This window comes from Callospermophilus lateralis, chromosome 13, assembly GCF_048772815.1.
Source record: "Callospermophilus lateralis isolate mCalLat2 chromosome 13, mCalLat2.hap1, whole genome shotgun sequence".
NCBI classification, from domain to species: Eukaryota; Metazoa; Chordata; class Mammalia; order Rodentia; family Sciuridae; genus Callospermophilus; species Callospermophilus lateralis.
This window is the reverse complement of record NC_135317.1, coordinates 38,137,264-38,159,937: the sequence shown is the minus strand read 5'-3', so window position 1 is coordinate 38,159,937 and position 22,674 is coordinate 38,137,264. Positions and strand designations below refer to the sequence as shown.

The window sequence follows — 22,674 nt, the reverse complement described above, 5'->3', positions numbered from 1 at the left end:
TTAAAGTAATAATGTGTACTTGAGTCTGCAGCAATAATATCAGCTCATACCCCACAGTGATGACGTCCTGGTCCTTCTACTTTGTCTCTAATATTAGAATGTAAGTCTTCAAGGGCATCAACGTTGTTTTGTTCCTTAGCTTTCCATTTCCCTTCATCTTTCCCTCCATATCTAGTCTTGCACAATGTACACAGTGAGTACATACTTATGTTTCCCCAGGGCAGACCCAGCAGTGTGCTGGAGCTGCCTCATTCAGATTGTAGGAGCCAACTGAGCAATATTCAAGAACTCCATGAGTTGCCAGCTAAACTGCTGGTGTCTTGAAACCAGCCATGGTGTTGGTATTGAAACCACTGAAAATGGCAAAGGCTATAAAGTCTAAGACAAAACCCCTCCCCCAAGCCATTTCACCAACACCACTGTCCACAGCCCAGGGCTGATGTGGTTCTGGGCAGCGCAGAGTGCTGGCAGAGCCCCGAGTCACTAGCTGCCACCTGCTCCCAGTGCTGCATCTGGGAAATGCCCAACCAGCCAAGAGAATTTTGATCCTGTACTTCTCTCTTTGTAAGTTTTGTCTGTAAAATTTACCATTCATATTAAACTTATTGCACGAAAGGCACCATTCCAAGAGTATAACTTATGAGCACATTTAATCCACACAACCATCTCATGAGCACTTCACAGATGGGAAAACAGACGCATGAATTTAAGCAACAGCTACAGAGAAGCATAGCACTCCCTGTATGAACCCAAGCAGTCTGCTCCAGAGAACCTTCTAGTGCAGTTTCTTACTAGTCAGTGAGTACAGGGTTAATGTAACTGTGTGACTTATTCCGCTTCATATCCACAATGCCTACCACAGCTCCTGCCTTTTAAATGAATGGTTCTCTGATACCTCAGGCTACTTCATGTCACTGAACTTTCAGCTCAGGATGTCTTCAGACAGTGTTCACTCAATGGTACCTCAATAAATTCTGAATTTTATAGATAGGGTAGAACACAAAAATGCAAATCTGCTCTTTATGGTACAATAGAAAAGATTACTGAGGGATATATATCTCAAATTAAGCACTCAAAATAATGACTGCGTTCTATGGTTTCTTGGTCAACTGGGGGGAAACATCCATATGCTTTGGGATCTCATGTTCAGTAGGAGATGAAATAAATTACAAACTCTAAAATAAACCTCCTAAGAAAATGCAAATTTGCATGGCTCAACAGCCTGCTCATTGCTCACTCTGGTTGAAAATCAACTTTGTTGTTTTCCTTTTCAAGTAACTTTACCAAGTTTTTGGAGAAAGTGACTATGCACCATTTATTCAAAAGCATTCCTTGCCATCTGCTGTGTGCCCAGCCATTCTACTGGGTTGTGGGTTGTGGAGGGGCAGAGTAGAATAGGGTGGGCAAGCATGCAGCAAGGTAGGAAAGTGGTCAACTATACTATGAGTTCCATCCAAGGAAGATGAAGTAACAAGGGGTTGCATTGGTTCTAGAATTTCATTTCCCCACTAGTCCAAACTAGTCAAAACTGGATGCAGTTGTTCATCACATGCAGATTATCAACCCTTATGCTATTTCTTTCAAGATGCCAAGTGAGAGGCAGAAGATCTTGTGCTTCTTGCTGGTCAGCAAGATACACACTAGCAGAAGTTGCATGGGTAAAGAGTTGCCCACTGCAGTCCTCTCCAAGGCCTTCCTAATAAGGAACAGAAATATTCTTTTGTTATTAAATTTTCAATTATAGGCCATTCCACTGCACCACGAGAAAGCTTAATGAGTTTCCTTCTTGAAGAAACATGGTCTGTACAACTATAGACCATGAATTACATTCATTTTGTTGATTTCAAAAGACCATATTTTGTCTTCATAAAAATTTTCTCTACTGCCAACTATTTTCTTTATGAGTTAGTTTTTGTCCCCCTTCTTTTCCACAAAGCTTGGGGTATTTTTTTCCTTCGTCATTTTCTGTTTATTTCTCATTCATTCTCAGCAAATTATCCTTTCTCTGAATTTTCATACAAAAAAAAAATCAAAGCAACTTACATGAACAGCAATAGGTTAGTTGAAAGAAGTCAAAAGTCCAACAGAAGGGAATTAATTATAAGACTCTAATATCCCAAGGTTGGCAAACTGTGATTCCATTTTGGACCACGTTGATTTGGCCTCGTAATTTTTAAATGGATCATGAAAAGATGCCTGAGAGTATGTTTATACACAACCAGATTTTCGTAACAAAAATTTCTCCAAGTTTGGATTTGTATTTAGTGATAAGTTTTTCCACATTTGTGTCTAGCAATAGAAAACCATATCGTTACTGATTTGTTTTCTTAACAAGTATATGTAGTGGGGAATGTTCTAGGAGCTTTGGCTACACAGGGCAGACAATAATCTCTATATTATGAATATTTGTTTATTTTCCACAAATTCTTACATATTTACTTCCCAAAGATAAGCCACATCAACCTACAGTTTCTTCGTGAAGGAATTGATGTAGTCACCAAAGTTGACAACTAGAAGCATCTTATTCCAGTATTTAAAGTGAATGTATCTGCACAAGCCCCAGTAATTACAGTAATTATAATGAAGAAAGCTCAAGTGCCCCATCTCATTGAGAGACAAGAAGAGTCAGTAGATATAAATGACAAATGTCCTTCCCTTAGAGCCAAACCACATTCAGAATTGCCCTTCTGTGGATGGGGATGCAGCTCAGTGTGGACCACTTGCCTAGAATGCGTGAAGCCCCTGGTTTAATCCCCAGCAGCATAAAAAAAATGCCATTTAAAAAGGTTTCACTATACATATTTTATACAACATAACAGAAAATGGCAGTATTTTAATCATCCAACCATTCATTCATTACTGTAAGTTACAATTTGAAGTGAGAGAAAATTTACCCACAACAAATCTTTACTCACCGCAGGAAGCATATGAAAAATGTTCTCTCCGATCGGGATTGTTCTTTTACTTTCCACCTCATAGCTCATGTTAGTTCCAACAGGAGTGTTATTTTGAGAAACCACGAAGTTTTGAATAGCATCACAACAGGAAGTAAGTTTTGCTCTGCAATGGGTAAGAATGAAAGTGAGCTGAGGAAAGAGACTAGGACACCAAAAATAGAGACCACAGTGGAGAATGCGAGAGGGGAGCTCCACGGGCTGACTTTCCAAAGGTGGACAAAAGACAGGGTAAAAATGGCGGGGAGCATGCTGAAACAGACCCGGTAGGGGGTCTTCTCACCAACATAAAATACTCAGGAGAATAACATTTGTAAATGTGAGAACATCCTGTAATGATGTTATTATAATATTAGAAAGAAAAAGAAATGAAAGAATGCATGAGAGCACTCTCCTTCATCCACAGTTTCAGTTGCCCCATGTCAATTGCAATCCAAGAATATTAATATTTGTCTTGACTCTTTCAAAGGAGAGGGACCATATTCATATAACTTTCATTATAGTCCATTGTTATAATTGTTCTTTTTATTATTAGTTATTGTTATTAATCTCTTACTCTTCCCAACTCATAAATTAACCTTTATCTTAGGTGTGTATGCATAAGAAAAACAAGGTAAGATAGAGTTTTGAGTCATCCACTGGGGGCTTTGTGATGTATCCCCTGAGGATAAAGGGGGAAGACTGTATAATTATTTTACAATAATTATAAAAATACAGAAACTAAGAACAGTATCACCATCACAACACACAATCAATTTGTAGGAGACACAGCCAAGGTAAAGAAAAGCCATTAAATGTACTGATTTTTAAGTGAAATGAATGTAAACTTATAATTCCTTACAGGAAGCCCAGAAAATGTTAATTACTATCAAGCTGTACTTCAAAATTATTACTGTAGAATGAAACATTATTTTTAGAATGCAGATCCAGCAAGGTGTTTTCAAGGATCATCTGAGTTAGCCCTCAGCCTGTAGCAGGTGAATGTCAAATTGCTCAGGATTTATATTTTGTCTAATTTTTTAATTCTCCAGGGACATAGATTCCAAAACATCTCTTGATAAATTATTCCAGGGTTTAATCAACCTCAAAGTCTGGGGATTTTTCCATTTGCAAAACTAAACCAGATCTTAAATCCCTTTTCTCTGATAGTTTAAAGTCTTCTCTTAGGAACACCATATAATTGGAAACAGTAATCAAACATTTGATTGACCTTTCAATCTTGACAGAATTTCCTCTTCTCTCAGATTTTTCCTAACAAGAGTAGTTTTCCATTATCTTAGTCACCTTGTTCCTCTTTAAACCCTGACTTATTTCTCCATGTTACTTTAAAAATATGTATGCAAGCTGGATACCACCATGGGAGAACAGACAGTGAGTCTTCTGCTAGAGCTGACTTCAGTGACATTGATTATAATTGGTCCTTTCCCATTATACACTTTTATTACTGGTTCTTGGTTCTTCAGGGCATACTACTGAATTTTGTCCTTTTGAAAAAATACAATGCTCTAATTTGTCATGTTCATTTTAAATTCAGTCTTTCTGAATTCTGATAATTCTTAAGGGATGAAAGACAAGGTGGTATTATTTGTACCCCAAGGTCAAGGTTTTCAAAAGTGCTTTACATTATCAGTTAACTTATTTCACAAAAATGTACATCTTCTCCCCCTTTTCCCCATATTTTGTATTGGTACATAACAATTATACATAATAGTAGGACTCATTGTGGTATATTCTTCTTAATTGAATTCTGTCACCTGCTTATTCCTTTTTGTGTTTTAAAACCTATCATTTCTGAAGGAGAATTCATGGAGATTAACAAAAGAAACAATAAAAATGAAACGATGCATAGTCAACAACATGGTACTAAGTAGTATTTAATTATAAATTTAATTTGGTAGCAATTCATGTGACACATTGCAAACTCAGAAATTTTTATGTGTTTATGATTTTAAGTGTCTCTTTTATCCAGCTTTTTGAGAAACTGCAATGTAATAAATTCTCATTTACCTTTGACAAGTAACTTAATGTCTCTAAGGATATTTCGTGCTTATAAGAATATTGCATCACTAAAAACATTAACCAGAGTTCCCATGGTGCTTTTTTATATTAATAATTTTTTTTCTGAAATTATATTTTTAAAAATGTTGTTATAAAATTTTCAAACCTACAGGAAAGTTGAAAAAATTGGAAACTGGGCACCAGCTATATTTTATGATTGACTTTTTATTAATTCTGCCTTATTGTGTATCTATCTACCAATTTTTGTTGTAGTTGTTGCAATTCAAAATAGACTGCTGTCCTCGGTACACTTCACCTCCAAATGCTTCCTACCTCTCTACTCCCTTCTCAGTCATAGAGGCAACCATTTTTGTGGTTTCTAACTTTTTTAACCACAGGTCAGTTTTGCCTGATATAGAATATAATAAAGAGAATCATATAATAATGTGATTTTGTGTAAGACTTCCCTTATAGCCTAACTGCTTTGGCAATTCATTCCGTGTTGCACCTTTTTATTGCTACAATCATATTCCATTTTATGAATGTACCAGAGAGAGGTTAGCCAATCTCCTTATACTTTTTAAGAAATCACTAACAACAACAAAAAATTAAATACCTAATTATGCATAATAATCTGCTGGGGAAAATATCAGCATAATAATCTGAAATATCATTTCTGAAGCCTGCCTTTAGTCACAAACTAATTAAACTTTTTAAGTCTGTGTATTCTGCTACAGAATGATAAATGTTTGCTCTTTGTCACTCCCCAGCTATTACTCTGGCTCAGAGTAACAGCCAGTGGCAACATAAAACCGAGCTGCTTATAATCAACAAAATAAAACAGATTTTTTTAAAAAAAATCTCTGTTATTCCATTTCTATCAGCCTAAGAAGAATCAACTCTGATCTTTGGTCACTCCAAAGTGAACTAGATATGTTCACAATAATGAGTATGGCAATTCCTCCCTTCTTGTGAACAAAAGGTGGAGATATTATGAGATGGAGAATACTGTTAGTGTTAATTGGAAAATCCACCATTTCCATGATGCTCAAACTATCTCTAATGTGAAGTTCCACACTCCACAAGAGTTGATGTCCAGCCAGCTTGACAGGGGCAAGCCAAGCATCCACAAAGCACTGTATTCTTTCCACCACATTTGCTCATTCATGGCCACTTTGATTCCCACTTTGTAGAGGCAGAAAATACTATTATTTTCATTTCACAGATGAGAGAACTGGGGATGAGAGACAGTAAGTGATATGACCAAGGAATTCAGGTTATAAACAACTCAAATCTGCATCTTACGAGAGTAAGTTCTTGATAGTTTACACGAGAGTATATTGAAATTGTGAATAATGTTGTCATTTACTCCTCTTCCTTTGGGATGCTTTCCAAAATGGTACCATGATATAATAGTCATTCATAAGCAAAGTGATCCAAGCATCATCTGGCTGCACAATCTGCCTAGTCACAACCCCAAAGCTACCATATCATTTATACTTACGTTAAATGCTTCAAAACTCTATCCAGATATAATTAAACATGAACTCTTGTTTTCCATACAGGATGTAAAGGGTTCTCTGTGGGACCAGGGATATCAATTGATCTGGTCAATGTGCCCTAAACACTTGCTGGGTCTCACATGTAGCAACTTCCTTCCCATAACCCAGGTTCAAAAGAGAACACACAGTTCATGCCCTACCCCCAGAAAAGAATCAGGATTCCTTGGACTGCACAGAGTTCCAGAATTCAGAAGAATTCGTGTACTTCCCAAAGTGCCTAACTTTCAAGGAGTAGGTTGGTCTGGGTAGAATCCAGCTTCCTATTTTTAATCTTGATCTATAAATATGGAATCTGAAAATGTACCAACTCATTTTGTATCCCAGATGGTCTAATAAATACACTTTTAAGAAAAGGATATTTCTTAAGTTTATAGAAATTCCTTTTTTCTTTTTCACCACAAGTGCTATTTCCTTTGTTTTTATTTTTGGTTTTCTTATTTCATTCATTTAGAGTCTCAGGTCAAAATTGTCTTTTAGTTCTAAATGGAATGCTACCTGGATTTTCATGAAATGTTAATGGCTCCTTAAGGCTTATAGCAGTCAGGACACTATTGGACACACTGAATACTAACGACCTCCAGATCTGAGCCCATGGTTCCCAGGCATCTCTTCTGTTTATTAAATTCTCTGAGATTCCCTAATGAGATGTGGGCCACTCAGGGCAGGGGGCGGGGAGAGGCTGCAGGCACCTTCTAACTATTAACAAAGAACTACCATTCTATTTAGGATTCATTCTCTGTGGTTCTAATGAGAGTCCTGGAAAAGGAGCTTCAACGTAAAAGCACCTGTGGAAATGTGAAAGACATGCTTGCCATTCTAACCGTTTCTAATAAAGCAACCCATTTTTCCCCTTCACGAAACCACAGCATACGGGCAAAGTGATATATACCAACGGACCCTCTTTTCTTAAGATCCCTTTCATTTCCTTTAAATTTATAACAAACAGAAATTTGATGGCCCTTTCTAGTTGCCTTTCTTCTGGTCCCACCCTACATTATACAATTCACAAATTGACCAATAATGCCAATAACAAACACCTAGCCCAGTCTCACTATGTGCTGAATATTTTATATAGGTTATTACATTTAAGCCCTCTGATAATCTAACAAAATAGATACAATCAAAAATTCCCCTTTCACAATTGAGGACCACTCGGGATCACAAAGTTAAGGTCACAGATCACATATTTACTCATTCGTTCGTATTTGTTTAGCTTCTATTGAATACTGAACACGATGAGGGGCTGTCTACACACTGGTGAACAAAATAATCATTTACTTTGCCTTCAGAGTGTTTATGATCTAGTAGGGAAGGTTAGAAGGATGAATTGTAAGGTACTAAGCAGGATTAAAACTCAGAACTGAAGTCCTTAATCTTTTCCCAGTGGAATTTTCTAGAACACTCTCAAGTTCATAATTAGAAGCACTTAATAAAGAGGGCTGTGTGAGCTCAGAGGGTCTTTCTACTATTATTCATGTCAATCATGTAATAGACTCCATGCTCACCTCCTCACTGTCATCATGCCCCAGTGACCAAGCAGACTGCTAATCTCCACATCTGCAGAGGGGCCTGGGAGTGCAGCTCCAGTGGCTAAGGCATGTGGAAAGTGGGAGAGAAGGAATAATTCAGCATTGGGAGTTGAGACCAAGTCATGCCTGCTTAGGGGCACTTTGAAGGATCTTAGATTTGCAACTTCTAATTGTTTAGTTATAACTCAGCAGTGTGCATTGGCTTCCCAAAATTCAAATGTGGCTTGGAATTATATAATTCCAAGGAAGAGTGGCTGGATAAGAGAGAAAAACACATTCCACTCTGATGCTCAAGCCATACTCCGTGTGTTCAGGTCTGTCTTGTTAGAAGCTTTTCTTTCAAAGGCTCATTGACAAATGGGGGCCTGTCTGGATGGATCAGATCAAAATCCGTGGCAGATGAAAAACCAATAATATCCAGATAGCATTGGTCTGGACAGCTTCAGGAGATTCATAGTTGTCTTCAAATCTTAGGACTATACATAATATGAAGGAGGAAATAAGAATTAATGTATAATTTCAAGTACAGAATGAAGGATGTTTGGGTTCCTCAAAATCCATGCATTGAAATACTAATCTTCAACGTGATGGAATTAGGAGGGGAGTCTTCAGGAAGTGATCAGAGGTAGATAAGGTCATGAAAATGAAGCCCTGAGGAATGTGAAATTAATTACAATGAGCAGTGGGCTATCGGCCACCAAGAGAAGGAATCTCATCTGAACTTACCACAATCATACTGGCCCACTAATCTTGGACCTCCAGCCTCTAGAACTGGGAGAATAAATGTTACTTACACCACCCAGTCTATTGTATTTTGTTACAGCAGCCCGAGCTAAGACAAGGCATAGAGCAATGCATAGAGCAATGCAGCACACATTTACTGGGCAGTCCTAGGTGAGGTTCATGATCCAAGGTCATGAGAATTACAGTTTGCAAATTACTCAATGCAAATATAACTAAAATAAAGGCGGGCCCTAACTTCTAGGAGCTTATTCACACTAGGATCAACAGTTGTAAGATGTAATTGGTATTGATATCATTTCAATATAATGAAACAAGAAGAGGCAATAAGAGGAACATGAGGGAAGGACACTTCAGCTAACCTGTGGTTTAGGGAAGCTTCTATAGAGGTGGCATTAGCACAGTGCCCAGAGGGTCCTCAATAAATATTTGTTCATTGAATGAATCAACCTGTGCTTGGATAATACAGAGCAAACAGCAGCTGGAGACCAGAGAGAGGAAGTCTGGCTGGGAAGTGGCTGGCAGGCTACCGCAAGAGAACTGCCTAATTAAAGACAAGCAAACACAGTGACTCGGGAGGCTGAGGCAATTTCCAGCCTCAGCAATGTGACGAGTTCCTGTTTCAAAATCAGAAATAAAAAGGGCAAGACAATAATTGGGTGATGAGTCGCTCTCTGTGGATTCCCCTGAAGTTCAATATTCCCAGTAGAATTCATTCATTTCACAATATTTATCAAGAGCATCTTGTGCTCCAGGCACTGTACTGGACCCAGGTAGAAGCCAAGGAATAATGAGGCACCATCCCTGCACTCATCCTGCACCTAGAACAGCACAATTTAGATAAGTAGAAATTGGGAGATGCTTCAGAGCAAAGCAATAAGGGTGCTTAACAGTTTGCTACCTACTGTCTAGAGGGAAAGGTCTGTCCAACAGGGATTTTCTTTCTACAAAGGGTCACTGAACCACAGGAAAGAGAATCGATAGATGCGTGTGTAAGCAGAGAACAATTTGATCCTCCCCAGAGCCATAGAAAACACTGTATTCATAAACTTATACATTTTTGAAAAGGGGCATAGAAAATTCTTTAATGAATTCGGAAAGCATATATATATATTTTTTAATTTTAGGGTTTTTTTTTCTATTTTATTAACTGAAATACGGAGGTAGAAAAGTTAAGGAGAAAAAGCAAATCAGGAAGAGAGAAACCAAAAAGGAGAAAACAAAACAAAACAAAAAACAGAGACAACACACAGGCACAGCATAAGACAGAAGAAAAAGACACATAAAAGGGAGAAAGACTTGAGAAAAGCACAGAGGACAGAAGCTAAAAGATAATTACACACAAACATCAGGAATGTGATACGGAAGTCCAGTCCTTGTCCTTGATGCTGATACAATAAAGAGAACAAGGTGGAGAGAAAATGGAAACAGGAATTTTACTGCTTTGCTAGCAAAGGAGAAAGGCTACGGACTCAGGACCCAGAGGCTGCCATTCAAATTGCAAAAGGAAACAGAGGGCCTTTAATCCAATGGCTCAGGAGGCTGAGGCAGGAGGATTTCAAATTTGAGACCAGCCTCAGCAATTGGGACCCTGAAAGACTTAGAGAGACCCTGCCTCAAATTCAAGAAAAATAGAATGGGTTGGGGATGAGGCTTAGTGGTAAAGCACCCCTGAGTTCAATCACCAGTACCAAACATGCAGGGTTAGGGGAGGAAGAGGAAGGTTGTTTCCAAGATCATTATCAGTAGATCTAATTACTGTTTAACTTATATCCTTGAAAGAGCTTTTGTTCTAGTTTCCAGGTCCAGAGTTATTATTATTATTATTATTATTATTATGGACAGTGAATGCAAGGCAGATAGCTTGACTTAGGTCAGAAAGAATGTTAATCTGACTTCCCCCAAGGTTGAGGAGGGGAAGAAAAAAGAGGAAGGGAAATGAAAAGAAAAGAAAAAAAGCCCTTGCCAGTTTAAAAATAAGCCACACTAGTGGTTGAGCAGCAAGGTTTCTATTCCAAGCATGAAGTGGAACCCCTGTTATATGTAAGGAAGCTCTGTTATAGATAGACCCCTGAAACATACAGAGAAATGCAAATGTGCACGTTACACTGAACCACAGGTTTATGCAGACAGAACACTCCATAGAAACAAGGCCAGAAAGAGGAAAAACCTACAGGTTCAGAAAAGAACATTAAAAGGAGCAATGTGTCAATTTAAGGTTCATGTACATAGATACCAAAATAATAACAATAAACACATCTTTGTTGGTATCCTTCCAACAAACTTTCCATGTCAGCTTATTTGAACCTTACATTTCTAAGAGGGAAGAAAAACTATCACACTCACTACTGGTATCCCCAGTTTTCAAATGTTAAAACCAAGTCAGAGAAGTGAAGTGACTTGCCTGAGGTCATACAGCTAATAAATGACATGCCAGGGCTTTGAATCCAGGCACTTAACACTGCCTGATTCTCCCTCATTTGCACAAATCAATCATAACAGAGAGACAAAAGAGAGAAGAAAAATCACAGTCCACCCAGCTCCTGTTTCAAGCCGTGTAGATTAACTTGAACTTCAGGGGGAAATATCTACATCTTCAGATATTTTGGAAATTGTGATTAAATCTTTGTAAGCCATGCTGAATTTCCACACCTATATGCATAATAAATGGGGGAAAATAGTAACCAAATCCCTTCCTCCTGGGGCCAGGGAAGACCCAGCCAAGTCCAGGTTAAGGGGCTGAAGGTGGGGAACAGAGGTCCATGGTGTCAAGGTTAAGGCCAAAAATTCCTACCTAGGAAATAGATTGTTTGGGGCTGGAAGAACCAAGACAAAGAATAGACTAGACTAGTGGGGGAAGGAGGGTTGAGAAAAGTTGGTACATTTGAAACATATTTAGTGTGTGAAACTGCTAATGTTTAGTGATTGACTGGAAATGGGTACTGAAGGAGTAGATGAAGGACAGCAAGTATCATGCCCAGGTTTCTCATTGAAGTCTCTTGAGGAAGGGTGATACCTCTAGGGAAAAACCTAAGCAAGGATGGGGAGGACAATGGCTGTTGGTAATGAAGGTGCTGACCTGTTATGGGTTTAATTCATGCTGAGACTCGTAGATGGAAAATGGATCCTTAGAACCCTGAAGTGTGACTGTGAAAGAGCTGGGTTGTGAGGTCTTTGAACACAGGAGAGAGACGCAACCAACTGGCTGGCTTCAGATGCCTTTTGGAATGAGCACAAAGCAACTGCAGAACTGATCTCTCCAGAAACCCCTGAAGCGCTCCAGTTGCATGACTGTCCCCTGCCTTTTCAAAACTGTTAAGTGGAAGTCAATTGCAAATTACGTAAGTGTGAAAAAAGCAAGTTCTAAAAATACAAGGTCAACCGCAAAGATAAATGTTAAGATTTCTGAATATATTTTAGTATTCAGACAAAATCAATCCAGGTCACTGTCATTATTGTTCAATGTGTGAAAAGCATGTAAAGAAGTCATTTGTATCAAACTTCAGTTGACAGTTTATACTTTTATTTAGTTAGATATTTGAAGGGAAGATTAAGAAATCTTTTAAAAAAAATTTGTTGTTGTTATAGATGGACAGAATGCTTTTATTTTATTTGTTTGTTTTTATGTGGTGCTGAGGATCGAACCCGGGCCGCACGCATGCCAGGCGAGCGCGCTACCCCTTGAGCCACATCCCCAGCCCCCGTGAAGCATGTCTTAAGGGAAATGTTCCCGGTATATTTTGAGTCAATGCCACTTTCTTTTATAAAAGTTCTCATTATTTCCTGAACTGCAACTGACTAGACTCGTTCCTAAATGTGTGCCCTGGTGAAAAGAGCTGCATGTGTATCTCAAGGGCTTCATCCACACTATGGGTCAGCATCTTGCAGGTGGAGGAACAGGCAGGCAGGTCATCCTCATGGTCATTTGATTAGCCTGGTTCACATACTCAAATGCACCCTCAGTGCTCCTAGAAAGCCAAGCTCACATTTCAGGCTCTTTTCCAGGACAGCTCCCATGGCTCACAGAATTCATGATCTGCTTTTTTGGCTTCAGCCCTGAACTCAGCTTCTGATTTTGCCTGGCCTCTGGGAGCCATGCACTTACGTTCCTGCTTTTGGCCTCTGGCTGCCTTCCAGTTCATGACTTTTCATCTCTGCCCTCGGGCTTTGCCTTAACAGAACCTCAAATATGAATTATCCATTCCCTCACTGGACTAGAGATTCCTTAGTCAGTTCCAAGCATGGGCTGAATAATCTGGGGGAAAGGCAGGATGTATAATTATTGGCTCTGCCTATAATCAGGCTGATTAATTTTCAGGAAATTTAGAGTTGTTTCTGATTAGACCTTAGTGCATGTGATTTGAGTAGCTATCTTGAAAAGGAGGGACAAGCTATGAAACCCACACTGAAAACAATGCACAGGAGGATTGTAACTTAGAAAGTTGAAGCTTCATACTTGCTCCTCTATATGACCTATTTTCCATCATAAAAGATCAAAGAGAGTTCAAAGAGAACAAATTGAATAGGGAGTATTGGTCCTTACCAAGTGCATGGCATAATCCAAACAAAATGATCAGAAAAGCAAAACCCTGGCATATGTGTGTTTGTACCTCTCCTTCCCTTGGCAGAGGTTTGGAACTGAAACTATTATAACTTTATTGCTACATCATTGACTTGCTATATTTATATAGATAGCAAGAGTTTGAACCATATTTAGTAAAACACTAATTATAAGTTAGTAAAATGATATAAAACTGGAAATACTAATGTCTATTGTATACTCAGACTCTAACATATAACAGACTCTGTTCTGAATGTTTTACATAGTGAATATTCACAAAAACTCCAGAGGCAAGGATTATCTCCATTTTACCAATAAAGAGACTGGCTAGAAGTGGCTCAGCTAATAATAACAATGATGATACCAATGACCAATAATCAAATGATGCCTTTAGGACATTCTAAGGGGGAATTCATTCAATCACAAAGAACAAATTTAATATACAGTAGTTCCCCTTGATCTGTGGTTTTGCCTTCTGAGGTTACCAACAGTAAATCTGAAAATATTAAACAGAAAATTCTAGAAATAATAATTTATAAATTTTAAATTGTATGATATTCTGAGTAACATGATGAAACCTCATATTGTCTTATTCAGGGAGGAATCACCCCTTGTCCAGTGTATCCATTTGGTATATGCTACCTGCCCCCCACTTAGTAGTCATCTGGCTTTCAGATCTACTGTTATGGTATTGTAATCCCTGTGTTCAAGTAACCCTCGTTTCACTTGATAATAATCCCCAAGCACAAAAGTAGTGGTGTTGGCAATTTTAATATAATATATGTTTATAATTATTCTATTTATGATTAGCAATTATTATTAATCTCTAACTGAGCCTAATTTACAAATTGAATTAAAAAACCATGATGATGTGATGACACTAATTTGAGAATCAACTGGCTTATAATGAAAGCATGTTTCAAACTAAAGAGAGAATTTGTGTTATTAAGAGTTTGTATTTATCATAAGTATGTATGTGTAGGAAATAACAGCATATATAGGTTCAGGATACCATTTGGAGTTTCAGCATCCACTGCTCCCAAACGTAAGAGGGGACCACTTTATAAAATTAAAGACAACAGATAATACAAAGGAAAGTCAATAAGACACATAGTGCCAATGTAGAGTTGAGTCTATGCTCCTGAATCCAGAAACCAAATTTTAGGCTCCAACTCCTACTTTCTCTACTCAACCAAGGCCCATATACAGCATGCCCATTGGATCATAAATCAACCAGGTCTATAAATAAATAACCACACACATGCAATGAAAATGTATTCTTGTGACTGATGTAAATTTAAATGAAGGTAAATTTCAGGATAGCACAGCAACGACTTATTTGGGTTTAGGAAGGGATAAATGAAGATTAGTATCCTTGAGGAGGAAAGGTGGGGGAGGCAGAAGGGACAGTGTCGTCAAGGCTCAGTGGCTGAAGCAAGTACAGAACATTTGATGAGGTACTGGACCAATACAGGGGAGCAAAAGAGTGGGTAGTGAGGCTGCAGAAGCAGTGGTTCCCAGGCAACGTAGAGACTCCTGGGATTTTAATTTTTGTCTTGAGTAGGCTGCAAACTGTTTGTGGCAGAGGAAGAAGTTTTGGAAGCAAGTCCTGGCCAAAGTCCATAGTTCAATTTGCATTAAAAAATACTTCTATTAATTTTATCGAGCCAGGAATGGATGAGAATGACCCAGCATGGTACATGGTGACCAGGGGAAAAGTCACAAGATAAGCAGAAGGTAATAGAAGAGGGTGTGTATAGACAACCCCTTCCAGGGTTTGTGTCATGGAGGAGAAAGTGTTTTTTGAGTATGTAAGAAGTACAAAAATCATGATGATGTGCTGACACTAATTTGAGAATCAACTGGCTTACAATGGAAGCATGTTTCAAACTAAAGGGAGAGTTTGTGCTATTAAGAATTAACAATGATCTGCAGGGCATGGTGGTGCATGACTGTAATCCCAGTGGCTCAGGAGGCTGAGGCAGGAGGATCACGAGTTCAAAGCCAGCCTCAGCAAAAAGCAAGGCACTAAATAACTCAGTGAGACCTTGTCTCTAAATAAAATACCAAATAGGGCTGGGGATGTGGCTCAGTGGTCAAATGCCCCTGAGTTCAATCCCTGATACAAAAAAAAAAAAAAAAAAAAAAGAATTAACAGTGGTCTAAGAACCCACAAGACAGATCTAGCTGCCTAGACCACTGTGAGAATTCCAGGAATCCAGAGGGGATCTGTTGTTAGTTTGTGTGACTATCAGGTTAGCACCACACTGATAGGTAGGATAGGGGAACAGATAGCTATCCCTGCTTCAGGTTGACTCATAACGATAATCAGCAGCGGCATTTTATTTTCAAATCTCCGACTCACAAAATTAGGAAGGTGGGATGCAGGGTTGGGGATGTGGCTCAAGCGGTAACGCACTCACCTGGCATGTGCAGGGCGCTGGGTTCCATCCTCAGCACCACATAAAAATAAAATAAAGATGTTGTGTCCACTGAAAACTGAAAAATAAATATTAAAAAAAGGAAGGTGGGATGCCCTATGCTTTTAGAATTAGAAAGTCAGACACCAGTGGTTATCCATTAATGAATCTACTTAGACCCAGAACAGAAAAAGCCAAGAGTGTTATCAGAATACAGAAACCACATTCTGTATTGCCTCTTTCCTCTTCCATTGGAACTGCTGAATGCTCCCCAGAGCTGCCCCACCCCAGCATATTTCTCTTCAAGATTATTCTATTGAATTCCTCGTCCACATCTTCATTTTACACCTGTCCTGTGCAGGAGTGGCTACTTATAACAATTTGCACAAGAAAACCGGTTAATCATTTTGACAGGTTATCACAGAGTACACAGTGGATTAAAATGGTCATATTTCCTCCAAGATCAAAGTACAAAATTTTTTTTTAGTGTTATAACAAGGACAGCTATATTTAACTTTCAGTTATCTTACTAGCACTTATAAGATAAAATCCAAATTCCCAGGGCACCATATAACATTACATCAGCTGCCTGAAAATTAACTATTCATTCTTCTCCCTGGGATGTAAATGCACTTATACAGATTTACCTCCATCTGTGTTCTTCCTCTCCTCCTGTCTGAATTCTTCATTTTCTTCAATTGGTTTCCTTTCTCAATAAAACCTTTTCTACAAACCCATGTCTCAGGGATCTGCTCCCCCTCTGAGTATCCACAGTGATCCATGGCTTTGTCCCATATATTATCTTTCACTGGTAGTTATCTATTCTTGCATATACGTCACCATATTGCTTAAAATTTCTGAGAGAATGTTCTGAATCTCATTAACATCAAGAAGAAAATATCAAGTATGTCCAGTCCCGACCAGTGAACTGGATATATACTCCTGTGTATATATTAAATATTCAACAAAAAGCACTCGTTTATTAATTCACCTCATTGCATATGGGAGGGTGTGTGTTTGCATAGATATAGCTCAACTTAGACAACCGCTCCATTGTTCCTAATACCCACTTCTATTGCCACAACCTAAGGGATCCAAGCAAGGGAAAAAGACTGAGCTCAGAGATGCTTGCTATAAGACCTGGCTTTATAGAGAGGAAGTAGAGGATCAAAGCCTTCTTCAGAATCACTAGCTAAGACTAGACCCCCAAATGCCTGGTCCTTTGTTTGCTCTATTCCTGAATGTGGGGTTTTAGGAGACTGAACATAATCCTCTATCTTGTGTGCCTTCTTTCAGGCTGCTTCTTCCAATCTTCTCACCACTATAACATCCTTCAGTCTCCCCAGAGAAGTTTCATATTTTCATTTGCATGACAAAATACTCCCATTGGATGATACTGGAGACATGTCAGCATTGATTTAACAATAGATCAGCCTATCTAAGACAGACTACATTATGTTGGCTGGACTTGCATATGCTGTTAAAGACTTGATGAAAGAACGTAAGAACTCAGAGGAGGGGCAGGAAGAGAGAAAGTGCCTGGCACAAGGCAGACTGTCAATAAATTAAAGTGTGTAAGGACTGACATGAAGTCGAAAAAAGAAGGGAATGGAAAGGAAGAATTGGCCAAAATTGAGCAATTTTCCCAGAAGGGATTAAAAAAAAAAACAAAACACCAGAAACGTCAAAACTTTTAGAAAACTATGTATACCCTTCCAAACTTGATTGAAAATGGAAGCCACAGAGGAGTCCTCATACTTCCCAATTTCAAACTTGCTGTAACTTACAACGGTGGCATAAGGATAAATAGCTCAGTGGAAATAAGTGGAGACCCCAGAAATAAACTCTCATGTTGATGGTAAATAATATTTTATGGTCCCTACAACAAATGTAACTAGGACAACTGGAGTTGAAGCTAGCTTCCTAGTTCATTCCATACACAACAGTTAATTCAAAATGGATCATAGACCCAGGTGTGAAAGGTGAAACTGTAAACTCCTTAAATATAGGCATAAACCATGATCTTGGGTCAGGGAATGTTTTCTTAGAAATAACACCAATAACAAAAGTAACAAAAGAAAAATAAATTGGATTCCATCAAAATTTTAAAGATTAAGAACAGGATAAAGAAAACTGAAAAGCAACCCACAGAATGAGAGAAGACACTTGCAAATCATATATCTAATGAGGAAGTGTGTACAAAATAAATATATGAAGAATATTTATAACTCAACAATAATACAAAAAATAGTCGATTTTAAAAATGAGCAAAAGAGCCAGGTTTGGTGGTACATGCCTGAAAGCCCAACAACTCTGGTGGCTGAAGCAGGAGATTGCAAGTTCAAGACCAACCTCAGCAACTTCATGAGGTCCTAGGGATTCAGGGAGACCCTGTCTCAAAATAAATCATAAAAAAAATGACTGAGGATGTGGCTTGGTAATTAAGCAAACTTGGGATCAATTCCTGGTACCAAAAAGAAAAAAAAAAGCAAAAGATTAGAATAGATATTTCTCTAAAGATATAAAAATGGCCAATAAGCACATGAAAAGATATTCAACATCATTAATAACTAGAGAAATACAAACCAAGACTACAAGATAACATTTCACACTCATCAGGATGACACAAATTTTTAAAAAGGACAATAAGGAATGTTGTTAATGATGTAGAGAAATTAGAAATGCCATTCCTAGGTGTATAACAAGAAATGAAAACATACACTCACAGACAGATACAAATGTTCATTTAAAAAATCATTATTCACAATAACCAAAAGTGCAAACAAAACAAATGTTTCTCAACTAATGAATGGCAAACAAAACGTCCATACCATAGAATCCTATTTGATAATATAAAGGAATGAAGTATTGATATATGTTTCAATGGATAAATCTTGAAAACAATGCTAAGAGAAAGAAGCCATAATCCTCTATCTTGGCCACATATTGTATAATTTCATGTATATGAAATTTCTAGAACATATCAATAGAGTTGAAAGTAGATTACTAGTTGCCAAGGGCTATGGGGAGTTGGAATGGGAAGTTACCCCTAATGGGAATGGATTTCTTTGGGGGATAATGAAAATATTCTGCAATTAGTGGCAATGATTGTACAACTCTGAATCTACTACAATATACAACACTGAATTATACACTTTAAAGATTACACAATGTGTAAGCATTGCAGCTGCCATGCAGTAGGCATTCAATAACTGCTTATTTGCCTCCTTTCTTTTCAGAAACAGTCTATTGGTCACTGACATCTAACACGAGTTACTATACCCCAGAGATCAAGAGAGATCTACCACACAGTAACTGGAATTTTGAGAAAGAATAAGGAAGACAACATTTGGGAACATGGAGTCCTAACATGGCATGGTGGCCCTGAGACTCCAAGGCATTGGATTGGAAGCAACAGAGAACAGGAATTGCTGAGACCATTTTAAAAAGATTTTGAAGAACTGTAATGCATTCTGCTGTCATTTATTTTAAAAAATCAATAAAAAAAGATTTTGAAAAAAGGGGGAGAAAAGGAAACCTAGAAATCTGATACAGAGAAGATATTCAATACATCTGGAGATGTATATGAAATATAAAACAAGGAAATGAATTCTTCACAAACTTTACCATTTTGTTCATCCTGTCCCTCAACCCAAAGTTCTCCTTCAAAACTTGAAAGCCATAGAAAAATTTAAGGGGTTGTGTGAACTAGTATTCAACATGGAAGCCACACAAGTTTCAGTCTGAGAGAACGAATAAAGACCAAATTCCAATCAGCAACTCAGATAACTGCGTTTTTCCATTCATGGCTAATGTATGCACGGATATTTTCAAGTTTACGAACGAGGAGCTCATATACTCGAGTAGAATACAAGAACTAAACCAAAGCAAAATAAAATATAAGTGAATATTATTATCAAAGCAAAGGAGATGAAGTCTATTGAAATGTAAACCCAGCAGTGAAGCAGTCATGTTGAAACACTGGAGAAGGCTTGTCTCCTGGGATTTGTACCAGTGTTTAAACAGTGCAATACATCGATGAAGACATTGCAGGCAATGGTATAAGTGAGGAAGATTTGAAAGACAGAATGGCCTTGGAGGAGGCTTATCTGACATGGGCACATACAGCAATACAGTTAATACTGAGTATGACTTGGGAGTTAATTTTTGAAATAGAATTTAGAAGACAGTGAATCCCACATGAGTTCAATGCATTTTTATAGCCAAGTTTATATTCTGAAGACTAAGGAGAGGAGCTGGTCCCTAATGTCCAAGAGCTCATTTCTATTATTAAATACAGCAGAAGTAATGACATGGTGTGGGTTTTGTGGCTTTTCTAAATGCACAGGCATGCTATATGGCATGACAAATAGAAGATGATATGACAGGATATTAACAGTGAAGAACAGTCTGGGTGCTGAGGAAAAGAGAAAAAAAGGCTTTTTCAATCTGACAACTGACCCAAAACACCTATCATAAACTATACACATCTTCTTAAATATGAAAAAAAATAAAATATGTATTGCTTTCAGCTGTCATCATAGTCACCCTGTATGAATTGTAAAAGCAAACATTTAAAAGGAACAGGAAGGAGAAAAACAGTGGCTCTGAAAAATGAACGTGGTCTTCCATAATCAAAAAAAACAAAAAGTCTGAAACAGAGATGATTTTGCTTCTCTCTAAGAATCTGTGCTAGAGGACAAAAATCCTGGAACACGAATATTATTCAGGAAGTGTTGGCCAATTTAAAAATTCTAGGCTCACAAATAAACAGAACTATTACTTTTGTAGAATTATTTCAGAAGGCAATTGAAATCTCTGTTGGTTAAACTAAATTTGGTTTTCCAGATCTATTATTTCTTCTGATATGTTGATCAACTTATCCATCTACTTATTTGCAGGAGTCTATCCTTGCACAATGTTAAATCATTAAATGACATTATTTTAACAATGTAAATGTAGTGTTTAAAAATTAACATACATGACATGGTGTAGACGTTTATTTTGTTTAACAGTGTATTTTTTTTTTCCCAAGGAGCTCAAATAAAAATGAAAACAACATGCAGCGTGCTATTTTTGGAACATCAATGTATCTACCAAAATAAAATTGGGATCTTTGCTTACAAACTCAACACAAGAAAGAGTAAGGATAACTTTTAAGAAATTTTAATTTAATCAACCCTGAGGGGATAATTTGAGATTCACTAAAATTGCTACTGTAATAGATATCCATAACAAAGTAAATACCTGTTTTACAAGTCATTTCAAAGGTATCTCATTTGCATGAGTCCTAAAGGTGTGCATTTACATAATAGAACTGTTTTCTGCCCTTAAGTTTTCAGTAAATATTTGATTGATAATAATCAGCTTCAGACTCCAACTCATATCTTTGAAACACAATGTTTAATGAAATTGAATGGTATCAGAGGGTCCAAAACAAACTAAAAAAATAATAACAATAGTGTATTTTCTGGGAAAAAATGAGAAGGTAATATGAAAATTGAGTACTGTTGCTGTGTACCCACTATTCCTGTAATTGGTTACACAAATGAATACAGTTCTTTTAAGTTAGAAAACTATTGAAGAAAGCTAATGTAGTAATTTCCATGCAAGTTACTTAGGGAATCTAAGACAAATTACTAAAGCTCAAAGATCTTCTGCTGGGATAAAATCTGCTTACCAGAAGTTTCCAGGGCTTCACAAAAGAGCTTTCAAGGGTGAAGGAGAGGAAGTGGGAAAGAACCAGTAAGAGGTGATTCATATAATGTCTAATTTCAATTTAAGCATCTCAAATTTCTGAGTGTCATGCTCAAGCAAATGCTTAGCCATCAGTTTCTGAAAATTAGAGGGAGAGACTGTGAAGAGGAATCATTTCTTAGACTTAGCTATTCCACAAATGATTCTGTATATTGGCTTGTGGTTCAATAAATGATTTTAAAAGCAGAGGAGGTGATACCTCAACATTCTTGAGTTTGTAAAGGTATATGTAAGTGAAACTAGACACCAAGAAGAAAGGAAGACAAATGGGTAGGATGTTTTCAACTTTTACCTAAAACCCTCTTTAACTAGGTTCAATGGGATGTCACCAAAACAAAACAAACAAACAAAAAAAAAACAACATAAATTCAGAACCAGAATATCTAAAGGGGAGGGAGGAATAGAAGGCAGATCAATGTCTAGGCTAATGGTAACTATGCCTACTTGGAAGGTGAAATAAGCAATCAAATCCCAACACCACCAGAACCTCAGATCCAGAAGAATTCCTAGAAATAATTTAGTCATTTGGGGCATCGTAGACTTCTTGAGAATCTGATGAAAGTTGTGGATCCTTTTCTCAGGAACATGTTCAAAATTTCTCACACAATTTTGAAGGCTTTATAAAATTGCTAACGTGGACTTCGGATTAAGAACCTTTTACTGGGTATGGTGGGCATATCTGTATAATCCCAGCAACTCAGGAGGCTAAGGCAGGAGGACCGCAAGTTCAACGCCAGCGTCAGCAATTTAGAGAGGCTCTAAGCAATTTAGTCTGTCTCAAAATTTTAAAAAGGGTGGGAGGACTGGGAATATGACTTAGAGGTTAAACACCCCTAGGTTCAATCCCCAGTACCAAAAACCAAAAGACTTTCATTTAAACCTCTCATGATTCAGGTAAAGGCAACCAGGTAAGAAGGTAGAAATGCAGCCAGGCTTCAAAGTTCTCAGGCACAAAGTTTTCTTACTTCTAGGTAAGTACTGAATGAACTCAGGAATCTATGAAAAGAAGATGAGCTCCTTTGACACAAAAGAAACTTGCTGATTATAGAGTTCAGTGGCCATATTTGTACATAAGTCAGTTTTAAATTGTCATTCTTTTCTTTTGGGGGAGAGGCAGGTTCTCTTAGCATTCATGTTTTCCCCAGACCACGG

At 37.7% G+C, this 22,674-nt stretch overlaps 1 protein-coding gene across 1 annotated transcript in view; it reads right to left on the bottom strand.

Annotated features, from left to right (window-relative positions):
• The window catches only part of St8sia6 (ST8 alpha-N-acetyl-neuraminide alpha-2,8-sialyltransferase 6), a 116,810-nt gene that overhangs the window by 5,772 nt on the left and 88,364 nt on the right, over window positions 1-22,674 (bottom strand). Inside the window, exon 6 of the mRNA XM_076872893.1 lies at window positions 2,916-3,060. Coding sequence (XP_076729008.1) covers window positions 2,916-3,060 — 145 coding nt within the window. The remainder of the gene's footprint in view (window positions 1-2,915; window positions 3,061-22,674) is intronic.